This window comes from Artibeus jamaicensis, unplaced genomic scaffold (assembly GCF_021234435.1).
Source record: "Artibeus jamaicensis isolate MK-2021 breed Jamaican fruit bat unplaced genomic scaffold, CSHL_Jam_final contig_233, whole genome shotgun sequence".
NCBI lineage: Eukaryota > Metazoa > Chordata > Mammalia > Chiroptera > Phyllostomidae > Artibeus > Artibeus jamaicensis.
The window spans coordinates 27,797,215-27,813,927 of NW_026521486.1; the positions used below are offsets into that span (position 1 = coordinate 27,797,215).

The 16,713-nt window shown below is 42.4% G+C and overlaps 1 protein-coding gene across 1 annotated transcript in view; it reads left to right on the forward strand.

Moving 5' to 3' along the window:
• Nucleotides 1–7,363: 7,363 nt before the first annotated feature.
• The window catches only part of DERA (deoxyribose-phosphate aldolase), a 99,459-nt gene continuing 90,109 nt past the window's right edge, over nt 7,364–16,713 (forward strand). Inside the window, exon 1 of the mRNA XM_037136590.2 lies at nt 7,364–7,473. Within this exon, the coding sequence (XP_036992485.2) occupies nt 7,443–7,473 (31 nt within the window). The 5' untranslated portion in view covers nt 7,364–7,442. The remainder of the gene's footprint in view (nt 7,474–16,713) is intronic.

Sequence of the window (16,713 nt, forward strand, 5' to 3'; positions counted from 1 at the left end):
GACTAAGATGTGGGTATATTTTGGGGCCCATTAGTCTATGTACCACACTTAGCACTAAATCCTACAGTAGAATTTACTTTAGCAAAAAGTTGAAGTATGTATGTACTGTAGTTGCATTTGTGAAAGTCTCCAATGTCCAGCGTGTTTCTAACCCAGTGATTACTTCTCTGTCTTCATCCTACTAAAATCTTCAATAGCATTCAGTAGTGGTCTGCTGCCTTGTTTTTGAAATATTTTATTGCACTTGTATGAAACCATACTCCTGGTCTTCCTTATACTTTTGTGATTGCTCTGTTTGCTATTTCCTTTTGATCTCAGGGCTATCCCTTCTGCTGTCTCCAAAGGAAAATAGAAGTCATCCATGGTTGTGGCATTTAATATCTTCTGTATCTTTTAAATTTGTATATCAAGCCTGCCTGCCTGAGCACCAGCATTGAATGGCCTGTTTGGGTGTCCCACCTTAACCTTGCATAAGCATCTCATACTTACCTATCTAAAACATTGTAATTTTCCAACCAATCCTGTTTGCTTTCCAACGTGTTACTCCAGTAGCTGGCACTACCTGATACTCGTGTGTTCAAACTAAAAGACAAAGATGTCCTCTGCAATCCCAGTATCTAGTGTACATGGAAGCCCAGTGGGCTTGTCTGAGTCTGTGCCTGCCTCATTTCCCGTGCAGCCACCGAGGCCGGCCTGCCTTCATTTCTCATGTAGACTTTTGCAGTGCCTCCCTAGCTTCTCTCTCTACTGGACAGGCCCGTATCCTCTTCATACTCTACATAGCAGGAAGCTAATGAACTGCATTAGGATTTGAAGAGTCAGTAGACTGCCTTGATTTAATCCACAGTGGCTTCCCATTATATTGCACCGTGTTTTTATGATGATCTGACTCCAGCTTTCTGTGACCTTTGTATTTTTCCCCTGCTTGCACTGCTGTAGCCAAAGGTGCTTTATTTCTGTCTCCAGGCCTTTTCACTTCCCTTGTTAATTCTGCTACTTGGCTTTCTCACCTAAAGATTTGCATGGTTCACCTTTTTGCGATCCGCGTCTGCAGCCCTGTAGCCCTTCTCTGGTCACTTATTTTGTCCCCAATTTATTCATAGTTCTTGTCACTGTCTGAAGTAACTTTGTATATTTTTTTGTCTTCAGTGATACTACTGAGGGTGGTATTCAAAGGTGGCTGGTATGTTGTAAGTACCCACAAGCTGTTGAAACAAAGCCCTACATTAGCACCAAATCTTATCAGGCCAGGAGGATTATTTTCCATTTACCCCCCCATGCATGCCATCCTTTTTACATGGCAGGAACCTGCTCAGACTCCTTGCTTCTGTGAGCCCTTGAACAGCCTCAGCCAGCTGGGAGGAGTCCTGCTGTATGGTATAGTCCCCTCATCTCCACCTTTTCCCACTGCAGTTTTGCTCGGGGTCCTCCTTTTTCTGTTCCAATGTACAGTAGGTCAGGGTAATCCAAATTCCTGCCTAATGTTTAGTGTTTACCTTGTGAATCCTTACTTTTCAGTTTTAGTGTCATGCAGAGGTTTCTTCCAGGAAACTAGGATTGAATGTGGTCCATCAGTTCTCTGAAGTGTTTTTCCATTAGTGAATAAAGTTCAACATTCTTGTTAATGGCTACCAAATAGTGTAGTGAAGACATACTGTAATTTATGTTAATTTACAGGTTACATTTTTGGTAGTTTAAGTTCAGTGGAATTATTAATTTAGCCTGTCTTTGAGGCTGAGGTGGGGGTGGGGGGGATAGGGATGTAATTTTTCAGAGAGCAGCAACAAAATGAGGAGTTGAAAATGGAGACCAAGGAAACAACCATCCAAAAGAACCTGTGCACCCCAGTGTTCATAGCAGCACAATTTACAATAGCCAAGTGCTAGAAGCAACCTAAGTGTCCATCAGAAAACGAGGGGATCAAAAAACTATGGTGCATTTACACAGTGGAATACTACGCAGCAGAGAGAAAGAAAGAACTACTCTTTTTCAACAGCATGGATGGAACTGGAGAGCATTATCCTAAGTGAAATAAGCCAAGAGGTGAGGGGCAAATACCATAATGATCTTACCTTTAACTGGAACATAACAAAAGAAGCAAGCAAAATATAATCAGACATAGAAATTAAGAACAATTTGGCAGTAACCAGAGGGGAGATGGGAGGGGATAATGAGGGGAAGGGTTTTCAGGAACAACTACAAAGGACACATGGACAAAACCAAGGGGGAGGATGGAAGCAAGGGAGGGAGGTGGGTGTGGTTGGGGTGGGGAGAGTGGGGGAAAATGCAGACAACTGTAATTGAACAACAAAATAATTATTAAAAGAAAATGGAGACCAAGGGACACTCTGTCTTCGGTAGGTATCTTGTGTTTTACACCTGGATATTTTTAAACAAAAGGATGTTTAATATGGTTACCATATATGTGTACATTACATGTTCTCTTACTCTAAGGGGATTCCTAAGGAAGAATTACTGGAGCAGGAGCGTTCTAGGGAGCTTGGCTTTCTTGTACACAGGAATGCACAGTTTTAAGTGTGACACAGTGTCACCTAGATCAGTGGTACTTTAAAGTCAGTAGAGTTCCTGCCCTGACTGGTGTGGCTCAGTGGATTGAGTGCTGGTCTGCAAACTGTCACTGGCTTGATTCCCAGTCGGGGCACATGCCTGGATTGCGGGCAGGGTCCCCAGTAGGGGGCATGCAAGAGGCAACTGATTGATGTTCCTCCTGCACTGATGTTTCTCTCCCTCTTTCACACTCCCTACCCCTCACTAAAAATAAATAAAATATTTTAAAAAATGAAATCAGTGGAGTTCCTGAAGAAACAAATGAGGCATCTAACAAATTGACCTGTGGAAACAAGGTTGGAGTATGTAGCTAACAGAGCTGATGAGTAATATTTTATCGCTTGAATCACTTTACATAGTTATATGAGAGAATGGAACTTGGAAAATGGAAAATAACTGATTTTTAGTTTATAATAGACCGCACATGACAGTAGTCCTGTAGAATGGAGCTGAAACATTCTCACATTTTGTAACGTCGTTTCCGTCTTATCTGTGGTTGGCACTCACGACCACTCACTGGTGAGCGCTGGTGTGAGCAGACCTGCACTGCCGGTCCTGGAATTCCAGCACCTACACTTAAGTACAGTACAGAGCGCTCGGTAACAATGAACTATGTTACTGTTTGTGTATGTATTATGCTATGCTTTTTCTTACTACTTTAGAGTGTATCTCTACTTTTTAAAAGCAGCCTCATTTCCTGTTTACGGCATCTCTCGATTGCAGCATTTTTTCTCGTGCTGGATTGAAGCTCGTGCTTTACAAGTTTAGCGTAGCCTAAGCGCACAGTGTTGATGACGTCCACGGCCGTGTCCAGTTGTGTCCTAGGCCTTCACCTTCACTTTCCGCTTACCCAAAGCAGTTTCCAGTACTGCAGGCTGTATTCCTGCCAGGTGTCCTATACAGGGGCACCGTTTTAACTTTTATACCACATTTTTACTGTACCTTTTTTCTGTTTAGTTGCACAGAAACCACTGTGTTACAGTTGCCTACAGTATTCAGTACAGAAACATGCTGTACAGGTTTGTAGGCCAAGGGCAACGGGCTACATGCCACGTGGCCTTGGTGTGTAACAGGCTGTGCCATGTAGGTCTGCGTAAGTGTGCTCTGATCTTCCCACAGTGACCAGATCACCTAACTGCGTTTTGCAGAATGTGTCCCCACTGGGAACCGGTGCATAACTGTACGTGGGAAACCTGATTTCGGAAGGGTTAAATGGTGTGTCTAATAACGAGTTGGACTTGAGAGAGAGCAGGCACAGTAAGTGTGGTCCATAGGGTTAAACTGCCTGGGTTTCAGTCATTCCCTGGCACTTACAAAGTAATCTCCCTGAGACTCAATTTCTTTATCTGTAAGGGGAAATGATAGTTGTTACACTTAGATATTTGGAGGAGATACCAAATAATGTAAAGGGCTTAAATCATTAGAATATTAACATATAAATTTAATCTGTCAGTAATTCCCAAACTTTGGGATTTGATGGACTAATGTGTTAGAAGAACAGGCAAGTGAGCAAGACAGAATGGTCTACTTCCAATCTTGCCAAGTAAAGCTATTAGAAAAGGAAAAAAAAATACCACCACAATCTTCATTTTAAAAAAGGACATTTTAAAATCCAAGTTGTGATGGACAGTCTCAGAATGAAAAACTGTTCTTGAAATTGGGTAACTTTAGCTTCATAAAAGACTCAAAATAATTCTTATTTTTCTTATTTCGCTGTGAAGTAGGAATTACATGGTCTGTGGATCTTCCTCCAGTTGTGAAATAATTCAGTTGTAATATTCATAACCCTCATGAGTCCTCCTTGCTTCTATACTTTCCCCATCTCTCTTAGAAATGCTGGTTGACAATCTGTAGTCTAAGTGGATTAATTTAGTGGAATGATTGCTCTAAGAAATCAGAATAAGAGCCTACAGTCAAATGAAATTGGACTAGGTAAAACACGGGCACTATAGGGAAATAGCACAGACAGTAATGTGCAGTCATTTACCTAGCAAAAATTCACGGTCCACTATGTGCCACATACTGTAATAGACACTACACATATGACAAACCAAGCAAATAGTCAATGATCTTCGGAATTTTACTCAACCTGCCAGGCCACATAGGTTCTTGAAGCTTCAAGAGAAATATGACACATTCCTGGAGCTTTCATTTTAATTGAAGAAGGAGTGGGGGTGGGAAGCAGAAATTTATATGGCGATTTAAATTTTTTATTAAAATCCACAAAAAGAAATGACATGGAAAATCTTCATGGATTAATAGAATAAAATAAAGGTAGTTGTACTCTGGTAAGTGCCAGTTGGGTCTATATTTCTAGACTGGCTTGCATAGTTGATACTCCTCTGCACCTAGGTGGATGCTTTTTTTACATTTAGCTTGCATAAATATAATTTGCGGAAACTCGTTAAAATGCAGATTCCAGGGCCCTGGAGTAGGGCTGTGTGAAGCCTAGAATTGGGTTTAGGAAAAATCTCGGGAGGTTCCAATGTAGCAGTGGTGGTCTGTAGATCCTTCTCTGACAGGCCTTGCCTTAGGGGCTCTTCCAAAATTTCAGAAGGCAATACATTTAAAAGGGGAGCTCACAAAGCAAAGCTTGGCACTATTTCTCCATTAAAGAAACTCATATTTTGCATTCTATCATCGCTGTCTCTCTTCTGTCAATTTAACATACTTTCAAACTGTAGAGATTAATTCCAGATTAGTACTGTACAATAGGTCAATTTTAGAGAAAAGTCCTTGAGAAACTCTTGTCAGATATATTGCTAAAATGCTTGTGTAGGAAGCTGCCCTTTCTGGTTTTTCAGCTAAGTTGGAAGTCTCACAGCTTTTTCTTTTGTTTTGTTTTAATAAATTTACATTATACATGAATGTATAATCTACAGCTTGGAATTTGGCTTAGAGTTTATCCGCCCCTAAAAATACAATTCTGTTTGTTGTCTGTATCTTTTAAGAATGTCAGGTGTTCTCCAACTGAAGATCACCAGGAACACACCTGTAGTTGGGGAAGTTTGTGTTCACTGACTTACCCGAACAAGGGAGAATGCTCACCATGGAAATCTGTGAGGTGTCTTAGTAAGATCATGTTAGAAATGACATGGGGTTTGGGCTTGTGCTTGGTGATTTGGGGAAGTTTCAAGGAACTGTGCCCTTGTTCTGGGTTGGATTGCAGGCAGGAAGTGGTGCGAATTCTATGACAAGTTATCTTAACTCTTACCTAAAACACAAGAAGAATAGGATAAGGCTAAAACTGACGGGTAGAGATGTGTATATGATGGGTATAAGTGACAGTCACCTATATTAGCCAGGATAGGAGGAGGATGTTAGGTCAATTCTGTGGTTTGGGCAATGTTCATTTTTTTTGTTCCTGTGTTCAGACATGATTCCGAATGGCCTTGTTTTTTGTTGATTTATCATGGTCACAAGGGCCTTAGCTGATGTTGGCGTTCTGTGAAATTGTTTAACTGTAGAGCACAGTGATGTTGCAGTGCCAGGCTAGCTCTAGGCTTTTAGCGCCTGCTTTTGTCTTTCTCAGGGTTAAAATAAAAATAAAGGAAAAATGCTATTATATGTATGGATAGAATCCAGGGGTGTCCCACCTTTTGGCGTCTCTGGGCCACACTGGAAGAAGGAGAGTTGTCGTGAGCCACATATTAAATACATTGCAACACATAATCACACACACAAGAAAACCCTCATAATGTTTTAAGTAAATTTACGACATTGTGTTGGGCCACCTTTATAGCCGCGCTGGGCCGAATGTAGCAAATATATTTTGATTATCCCCAGTTTTCCTAGTAGTAGAAATAACATTGCGAGAACCACGTAGTTATTAAGTGGAATTGCTGGTATATTCCAGGGGTTCTATGCATTCTGAGCCTACTCAGTTTCCACTTCAGCAGGAGGTCTTTCTAATAAGAACTCCGTTGTTGTCTGCAGGTATAGCAATGGAGATGTAATACATACTTGGCAGGACTAAGACTCAAATGCCAACATACATCTAAAAGCACGTTTTCTGCCGTGCCTGGCGGTGGCCAGAACCAAAGCGGCCACGTTGAGTCCTGGACTGCGAACCAAGGGGGTCACTGGTTTGATTCCTGGTTTGATGCCTGGGCTGTGGCCAGGTCCCCAGTAGGGGGCACATGAGAGGCAACCACGCAATTGATGTTTCTCTTCCTATCTCCCTCCCTTCCCGTCTATAAATAAGTAAAGTCTTAAAATTTTTTTTTGAAAGCGCGTTTTCTTTCAGGAGGGCCCTTAATGAGTACAGATGAATTGACCAAGTAGCCCGTGCTGAGCGACTTCAGACAATTTTAATCTTCTGGCCACAGAAAAAAGACTGGAAAAAAATCTTCATAGTTTCAAACTCCAAGAAGCTGTCGAGGTCATTGGTTACAGATGAGGCAAATGCCACTCGGTAAGGCACTTGACGTGGACGGTGTCACAGGGTGTGAGCAAGGCTGAAAAACCAGGTGTTCTCCCCGTGGACCCCGTTATTGTCCAGACTGCAGAGCCACCACCCCTCTCGGTGTGCAGTCTCCCAGTCAAAAGTTTCTCACGCCGTTAGCCCGTGCGGTGGGCATTTTAAATATTTTAGAATTGGTTTCGGGAGCGCTCCTTCCGCCAGCTGGTGCCCGCGTCCCGCACCTCGTGGAGGGGACAAGTGAAGGGGTCGGCGAGGCTTCCTCCTTCGCAGGGGGCAGACCGGGGGTCCAGACCGCACGGCCAAGGTGCGCGGCTCCGCCCCGGGAGGGGACAGGGCGGGGCGATCGCGCTCTTCCCGCGGGCCGGCCGGGGAGGAGGAAGGAGGAAGGAGGAAGGGCGGGCCGCGGCGGATACCGGCGGGGGAACCGGGGGCTGCAGCACCGGCCTGCACGATGTCTGCGCGCAACCCGGGCACCGAGCTCGGTAAGGACCCTCTTCTTCGCCTCCTGCGCGTCCGCCTCCTCCCGGCCAGCGCGGGGTTCGCCGCTGGAGGCCGCGGGGCCGGGCAGCAGCGCACAGGCCGATCCCACCCCAAGGCCGAACGGGGAAGACCTGCACCCCAAGGCCGAACGGGGAAGACCTGTCTCGAGGGCACGTTCCCGCAGTCTTTGGCCCCCAAGCCTGCTTTTTCTAAGCGGAAAGGACAGGAAGGGTTTCATCTGCCCACTTACTCGTTCACCTTCTAGCTCCTGGATTGCAAAAGAACAAAAACAAACCCCAGAACCACAAACAAAAAATAGTTGATAACTTTTCTTGCCCGCTCTTAATAGAATTCCTGAGTGATCCACTGCTGCGTTTCCGCAGATAATTTCAACACAGCTGTATCCCCAAAGGGACCTTGCTTGTGGAAAAGTTGTCAGGCCTCTGTACTGTATAATTTACAAAAATTGCCTATGATTTTAGGGGTACGAAGATTTGTAAGAGTGCCTAGTGAATTATTTCACGACTTTTATTTCGTTAATATTATTATTTAGTGTTGCTGGCAAGAAAACTTAGTTCTGATTCATTCTGAAATAATTTTTGATTTCAAAAAAATGTGAAAAATGTGTAATTCAAGCATAGCAAAACCACGATGCAGCCAAAGGTTAAGGATCTCAGTTAAAGCTTTATTAGCTTGGGTATCTGTAGCATGATCTTCATTGTAGCTTTGGGACTGCGGCACATTTCTTAATCACTCAGTGCTTATTGTTACTTAATCTGTAAAATGTTTATAATAGTATTTGCCTCATAAAGTGGTTTGGAGATTAAATAAGAGGATTTGAAAAAAAATAAGAGGATTTGAGGTATGTGGTACATTTTGGATACCGATTGTTGATAAATAATAGTATTATGTAGGGAGTTGTTTTTAAAGGCTAATTTTGAGAAAATTAACTAAGTTATATATAACCCATAAGGTAGTTTTTTTTTCTGTAAAAGTATCTGTTTTAATTAAACGGTCTAGAGATGGTCCAGAACTTCTGTTGAATGGTAGGGGCATGTTTTTATAGAGACAGTTGATTTCCTCACCAATTTGATTCCACATTGGTCACTGCCTTTAAGGAGATTGTGTTTGAAGCTCTAGTTCCGTCTCTGGAATGTGGACTTTAGTAACAAAGGAATATTCCCTAGATTAGCAGACCCTGAATGACGGTGGATGGGGCCCAGGGATGGGGCATGGGTCTTACTTTGGATCTTCAGGGATGGGACTGTGTGACTTTGTACCCACAGAGGATGATGCCCTGTTTTTTCCCCTAAACTTACACGTTTATTTTTTTTCTTTCAAGAAATACAGTTAAACCATCTTTGCTTTCTTTTTTATTGAGATATAATTGGCAAAAGGAAAATTTCAAGGGTATCTGAAAAACAACAGGAAAAAGGTAATTGAAGGCTGACTTTTAATTGGGAGGGAATGGGGACAATTCTGTGGATTTCCTGCATTATGTTAACAAGAGATTGTTATAGGTACATATCCACAAATTGAAATCATCAGAGGTCATGATTACTGTGGAGTGTAAAGACTGTTTTGCTTTCTAAAGGCACTTTGTGTAATCCAAGTCAGAACAAACAGAAAGGGCAGCTTATTTATTTAAAACATGATAAGGGAGATCAGCTTTGGCTCATTGCCACACTGAGACCCACGATGGGGTTTGGCATTTTATGAAGCACATTTATTCATTCAACAAATAGTTACCGGGTACCAGTTGTGCACTGTCTTACCACCCTGAGGATGTAAGGTGAACAAGGATAGTCCCTGCTTTTAAGGAGCTGGTCTGGTTCGGGAGGTACAGTGAAAGTAATTGCAAATACGGTATGTATCAATAGTTATTTTCCATTTTGTCTATTTAAGAAATTAGATAGCTCTGTTTGAAGGTGGTACTTTGAAATTGTTTAGGTATCCTGTTATTCTGCAAACTTTCATTTTATTTGTTTATATTAGTATATATTGGAGATTTCCTGAATTGTCACTGTTATTTAATATTCGGATTGTTTCAGATTTTGCTAAGGGGAGCCCTTTTACCCTGGCCTTTCTCTAGCTCTCTTTTTTTGACATACTGCATTATTTTTAAAGTACTTCCTTATTTTCTGGCTGTGCAGGTATTCCAGGCTTATTTAATACTTTTCCCCCTGTCCTAGCACTGGACTCAGCTGCTTCTCCAAGGAACGTTTCTTTCCTTGAATAATAGTACTTGGATGCCAAGATCTGGGCAGTAGGTATGCTCGTGGTGACTGGAGTGTCTCTGTCCCCAAGCCTGTCACTTGGCATAGCTGGAGAATGTATGTACTGCGCGCACACACACACACACACACACCTGTATTCATCTAGCTGGTTTGGCCCCAAAATTTCCTTTTTTCCATAAAACGGCTTTAGTAGTGCTTAGTCGTCTTTAACTTCATTCAAAACAATTTTGTTAGATTGTGTTGTGACAGCTGTCATATCAGCATGCATTTAAAAAACATCGAAATTGGTGAATTTTTGTGTAGCCATTTTAATATTGAAGATGGAAGAAAATATACAACACTTTTGGCATATTATGCTTTATTAGTTCAAGAAAGGTAAAAATGCAACTGAAACACACACACAAAAAATTGTGCAGAGTATGAAGAAGGTGCTCTGACTGATTGAATGTGTCAGAGTAGTTTGCGAAGTTTTGTTGGGGAGCTTTCTCGCTGGACGACGCTCCACGGTCTGGTAGACCAGTTGAAGTTGATCGTGATCAAATCGAGACATTAACTGAGAACAATCAATGTTATGCCATGCGGCTAGAGAGAGCCTACATACTCAAAATATCTAAATCAATAACGTTATTGGTGAAAATGAAAAATGTGTCCTTTATTTTATGGAAAAAAACACACGGACTTTTGGGCCAACGCAGTATGTCAAGGAGAAGACCATGAGTTCACAGTGATACGTCCAATTCTAGTCCAACACCACTGAGTTTATTCCATTTTTCTGTCTTCCTTATGTGAAACTTCACATGCGGGCAGTACATACCCACCCACAGTAGACACTCCTCTCGGCGTTCTCGGGCTCTGACTCCCGGGGCTGGGTGTTGTCCTCATCCTGCATCATCAGGCTGCAGCCCCCGTTCGCACCCCCAGTAGTTGTGTGGCAGTCTGTGCCGGGGCCCCCGTCCACGTGGGCGGCTTCCTTATCCTGCTTGTCTTGGGTTTCCATGTTTGGCCTCCCTTTTGGGTGGATATCCTCCGTGCTGTGTTGGGACCCCGGGCTACCCTTGTGTATGAGTGTGTCCCTCACTTGTTTAGGCTCCCACATCCCACTGTGGGCCATAATAAGTCCCCCACCCAGCCTGGCTCAAATGTCTGCAAGGCTCACATCCCCCTTCCTCCCATGCCCACTTAGGACAGTTGTTTAGGAAGTAGGAGAGGAACAGAATAAAATTTTGAATATATCTTTATATATTATACATTTATACAAATTTAAAAAAAAAACCCCAAAGTGCTGTGCCCGCTGTCCCTGGCATCTGTTACTTGTTCATGCCGTTGGCTGGCATATGGAAGCGAGCATCCCCCCGGCCCTGTTGTCCTGGAGCTCACAGTCCCCTAAGGGGGACAGTCCTGGAAATTCCTGCAGTGAGATGGAGATGACCATAGAGGAGTGGTCAGATTGGAGGGAGGAATGCACAGAGTCCAGGGGCGGTTTTCTGGGAAAGGATGTTTTTGACAGGGAGTTATCTCTGCAGAGGAACTGAGCAAAACCAGCCCGGCATGTTTCACTAACTACAGGAACCTTGTTTTCAGATTTCTGTTGTAATTTTCTCATTTTGCTGTAGAGACCAAGAGCAGTATTTGAGTGAAGAAGAAAGGAAAATCGTATCCCGTGTATGGAACACACACACACAGTCAGCACAATGGTTATGTGTATTGTTAGATCTTAAATTGGGCATCCTTTTCGGAACACCAACTTTGATTTTATCTTAGAAGTCTGTTACTGTTTGCTTATAAGCATGACAGATGAGGCTGTGTTTTATTATTCTGGTACTGTTTGGATAAATAGAAAAAAACTACAAAGTAATAATTTGGGTTTGTTGTATAATTGAATAATAAAAGTCCTCCATGGTACCTGCTAAGTTAAAAAAATTTTTTTTAAAGCATCTAAGCCCTGTGGAGTTTAATTGTTAGGAAGGAAGACCAACTTCAAGCAGTCATTTAAAGTGGGATGTCTCTTCCAGGAAAGACAGACTAGCAAATGAGACAGCCGGGGGAGCCCTGGAGGATGCAGTGTGAGCGTGTCACTAGAAATTGTTTAAGTGGAGAGCTCTGGCCCTTTTAAAACACTGTCTGTCACTTGAGGATTGGGTCACCTTGAAATGTGTTCATCTTTGAGTTAACGGCATGAAAAGGCACTTTGAAATTTTCAGCTGGCTTTCCTGTGTGTCATGTGCGTGTCTGCGGAGGCACCTTTCCTCAGCCCGCCTCAGCCCGAGCAGTCGGTTCCCTGGAAACCAAAGTGGCTGCAAGAGAGGGATAAATGTTTCATCTCAGCTCCAGCAAACTGTTCAGATTTTTAAAAAAATGTCGAGAACACTCTGGCTGCAACTTCTGTCTGTCTTTTTACAGTCAGGCCTTTTCTCCCTGCAGCAAAGTCTCAGAGGAGAGTAGCCTCTGGTAATGACCTCCTAAAAAGGTGTCACTTAACAGGTGCTTTGGTTCATTGGGGATGTGGTTAATAATGTCAGCATTGTGGTGCTTTCAAGTCTGGTTAAAAGAGCCAAATTAACTGCTCTTGTAACCCAGATTCAGATAAGCTTTTCTACCAAACACAAGGTGGTCACGCCTCTTACCCCATGGCCGCAGGATAGGAGTGTGTGTATGATTTCATTAAAATACCTAAAATAATGTGCCATTCAGCTGGGTATCTGGAGTGCTTCAGATATACAGACTCTTTATCTCTAATGTAGAAATCCTTGAATAAACATTGCTTATGAATATTTCAAGCTCTGTTTTCTGGAAAAAATGATAGTGTCCACATTTATAGTTACCTCTTTTTAAAAAAGACATACCAATATTTTATAACAGGAAGGCATTTTAGCTATCAGTCCAGCACCCTCTGTTACAGATGAGTAAATTGAGATGCAGGGATCATTTTGTGTCCCCAGCAGAGGCAACCATACATTGATTTTTAAAAAAAAAGATGCAGGGAAATTAAACGTATGGTCCACATGGCTGGTTAGAGGCAGTACTGGAATTGAAACTCAGGTTCTCCCTGTGCTGGTTTGTTCTGATACTTTGCATAACTTCTCTTGCCATTAGCTTTATAGGAGCTCCGTTGGGCTGTGGCCCTGAATTAGAACCACCTGAGGTGCTTGTTTAAAAATGCAGATTCCTGAGCCCCACTACAGTTTTCACTGTCAGCAGTAATGTGAGGGGCCCAGGAACCTGCATTCTCACAAGCTCCCCAGGTGGTTTTCGTGAACACTGCACATGCAGAAGAACCCTGCAATAAGCTGTAAAGTTTCCCAGATTAATTAGAGATTCAGAGAATCTTAAATTACTGTGTATTACTTTTTGATAAACTATCTCAATCACTTTTACCTTTATATAAATATGTTTATTATAGTTTTAAATATTTTGTTAGCAAAGTTGCAATGAGCTAATTTGGAGAGAAATTAGCCTTGTATTTTCTGATTAAAATAAGTAATGTAAAAGGCAGAAAACTGTACTTGAACAGCAATAAAAATAATAAAAAAATGAGTAATGTGTTAAAATGAGTGTTAGAAATTGGAAAAATCAGCAGGGTAGGGCAACTAAGCAGGTGCATGTATCGGAACGGTGCACTGGATTTCAACCAAGGTGCATATTTTGTTCAAATAATGCCAGTGGTTAATGGAAAACTACAACCAGTGTCCACCCTGATGATTTTGGAAGTTGACATGAGCATATCTTCTCCTTGGTCTCAGGGATTGAAGGTGTTGCCAAACACAGGTTCTGAAGGGTGCAGAGACAGAAGCCAATACTCCTGAGACCAGTGCTGGTGAAAAGGAAAGAGGTTTATTCAGGGGCCGGTGACCTGAGAAGGTGGTGGGCTCCTGTCCTTAAAACCATGTTAACATCTCTGGTCAAGCCAGGTGGCTTTTATAAGGACAGGGAAGGGAAGTGGGGACGTGCAGGGAGGGATCGTCTGGTCCCCCCCAGAGTCTGGGTGTCAGCACGCTGACTCCTGCTGCATCAGCGCCACGCAGGCCGCTGGTCAGCTCCTCTGGGCAGGAACGGGAACTGCGGGTCCTGCCAGTGTACTAGAAAAGGGCTAAAACAGCGCTTGTTAGCAAAAAAGTGTTTCTTCCTGTATTTGTTCCAACAGACTTGTTAGTGTATTAGTTAGTACATTTAATTCTGGTCAGTACAATACTGTGTAAAGAGAATACGCATTTCATTCTCTGTGATAGAGGGAACAGACCCTAAAGATCTCCCATTACCTGAAGGTGTGAAATTGTCTACCAGAAAGCGTAATCTAGGTAATGTTTTGATGGAAAAAAGACAGTCCTGATTCCTTGGAAATGAATAAGTTTGTGTTGTGGAGGAAGGTAGGTTGTAGCAACCCTCATTACATTGGTGCTTGTTTAGGAGTTCAACTCCGTATATTCTGTTTTGAGGAGAATTATTAGTATTATTTTTTCAGTATGTAAGGAAAACTTAAATGCTTCTGATCATTTTCCAGAGAAGAAACAAGAAACGTTCAGGGTTGGGCACAATTAGACTTACAGTTCATACGTAAAATAATAACAATAATTAATACATAATACAAAAAAACAGTTTCATACCCTCACAACTTTGCCCTACTCTGTAGTCTAGTCTTATACCTTTATAAGCAGAGTTTGTTTTCCTTTGTACAACCTTTGACTCTTGAGGAGGCAGTGGTTACTGTAATCTTAAACTCTTCCATTCAGCAGGCGTGTGTAGAGTGCCTGCTGTGTCCCCAGTGCATCCACGTCTGTGAAGGAGCCGGGCAGAATTCGCGAGGCCTTCCCACTGAGAAACGTCCCTTCATCAAACTGGCGTCTCCCCGGGAAGGCCCACTGCTGTGCTCTGGGCGCGGAAAGCAGACCTTGCTCCACATGGGGTAGGCGGTTGCTCTGTTGCAAGTGATGAACCAGCCAGCCTTGTATTTAGTACTAACCTTTGAATAATCATTTAAAAATACTATGGAAAAATCTCTTGAGCTAGGCAAAGATCTAAGATGTGTTTTTATGAGTAAAAATACCTCCATAGATCTGGCTCCAGGAAGGAAAATACCACAATTTCCGTCTGTAGATGAACACTGCGACTGGTTGTGATGTTACCCTAGTAATTACATCGTCATTGTGTCCGATGTAATGAGAGTGATGATGAGCAAGAGTGTTCATACAATCAGCAGTGGTGCTAATAATACCAAAGATGCCTCAGAGAATAGCAGAGTTTTCTCTTCTTCCTTAAAGAAAGTTAGATTGTTTTGGTGCTTTACAATAGTCACTGTTGCAGAACAAGTTGTAGTTCGGCATTCTGCAGAACGAAGGTCAGAGAATCTGTCCTTGGCCCTGCACGCATTGTGGTGTGCCTGGCATTTTGGCTCCAGCCTTGGCCATATTATTTTGAATTTTTTCTCTGTAAGTTTTCTTCTCAACATTTTGATGACATGTTTCTTAACACCAAGGATAATAACTAGCACCTAAGAGGTATACTTATCTCTGAACTTTGGAGAACAAATTAATGTGAAGGTTTTACTCTTTTAAATATGAAAAAAAAAGACTAAAATGTATGCATCTGGGATGAAATCTTCCTAAAATTAAATATCTTTAAGAATTGTTTTGCCTGATTATGAAGGTAATACATAGTCATTGTAGAAATTTTTGAGAAAGCGCAAGTACAGAGAAGGGAATTAAAATCGTCCAGTATTTTCACATGGAGAAATGGAACTCTGAAGGTTCAGTCCCTGCCTGAGGTAGAACGCACTGCGTGGAATCTCATTGTTTTCAGTGACTTGGAGAGTCATTGTTACAAACATGTAATTCCTTGCAAGTGCTCAATATTTTAAGTATTTATTATTCATCGTTAACTGTTAGTATAAAAGGTGCAAATTGGACCCCTGAGGCTTTTAGAGCCTCTTTGCTCTAATCAAGTGGCTGGGCTGCTCTGCTTTTTGGTTCACTGAGTGCATTTTTAAGCCATTTGGGGGGCCCTTTTCTGCAGCAAGGCTGTGACGCTTCTCCTGTACAGATTCCCGCCTTCCGATTTGCCGTTTCCAATAGGCTCCAGGCTAGAAACGCGAGAACAAAGGTTACTAGAGTGGTGAGTAAACGGAGACCGAGTGGCCTTGAAGTGAAGGTTCCAGCAGCCCTTTCACCGTTAGAGTCTGCAGGAGATTTAGCCTTACTGGCCAAGGGCAAGTGTTGTAAAGAGTGAGCCAATTTCTCTCTGGTGTATCTGGAAGGGTCCTAGTTTTCCATTGAGAGGAGTGAAAAAATAGTCGTTCATCTCATTGTTTAAAATTCCCTGGTTCATTGAGGAACCCTGGTTGAGAAAGGCTGAGGGGGGTTTTCTGATGAGTCCGGTGCAAAGACCCCTCTGTAGACTCTGAAATCTCTCTTCATAGATCAGAGCCCTTTTCTTTACTTAGTCTTTGGTTCTTGACAACGTACCAGAAAGGTAAAGACAATGCTCATCTGATTTTTTTTAAAAAAGCAATGGTTAATTCTTATCCCATGGCACCAGTATTAGGCTCTTAGAGTGTTCTCCATAAATGCATATTGACAGACCAACTGATTATTTTTTAACATTTTATTGTATTTTATTTTATTTTTTTAAACTTTTTAAAAAATTTTATTTATTTATCTTTAGAGAGGAAGGGAAGGAGAGAGGGAGAGAAATATCAATGTATGGTTGCTTCTACTGCGTGCCCTGCTGGGAACTGGCCTGCAACCCATGAATGTGCCCTGACTGGGAATCGAACCACGATCATCTGGTTTGCAGGCCCTCGCTTAATCCACCAGCCAGGGCTGTATTTTATTTATTTTAGTTTTAAAACACTGTTTTAAAAAAATTTATTTATTTTTAGGGAGAGAGGAAGGGAGGGAGAAAGGAAGAGAGAGAGAACTATCAGTTGCCTCTTGTATGCATCCTGACTGGGTACCGAACCCACAACCCAGGTATGTGCCCTGACTGGGAATTGAACCAGCGACTCTGGTTTGC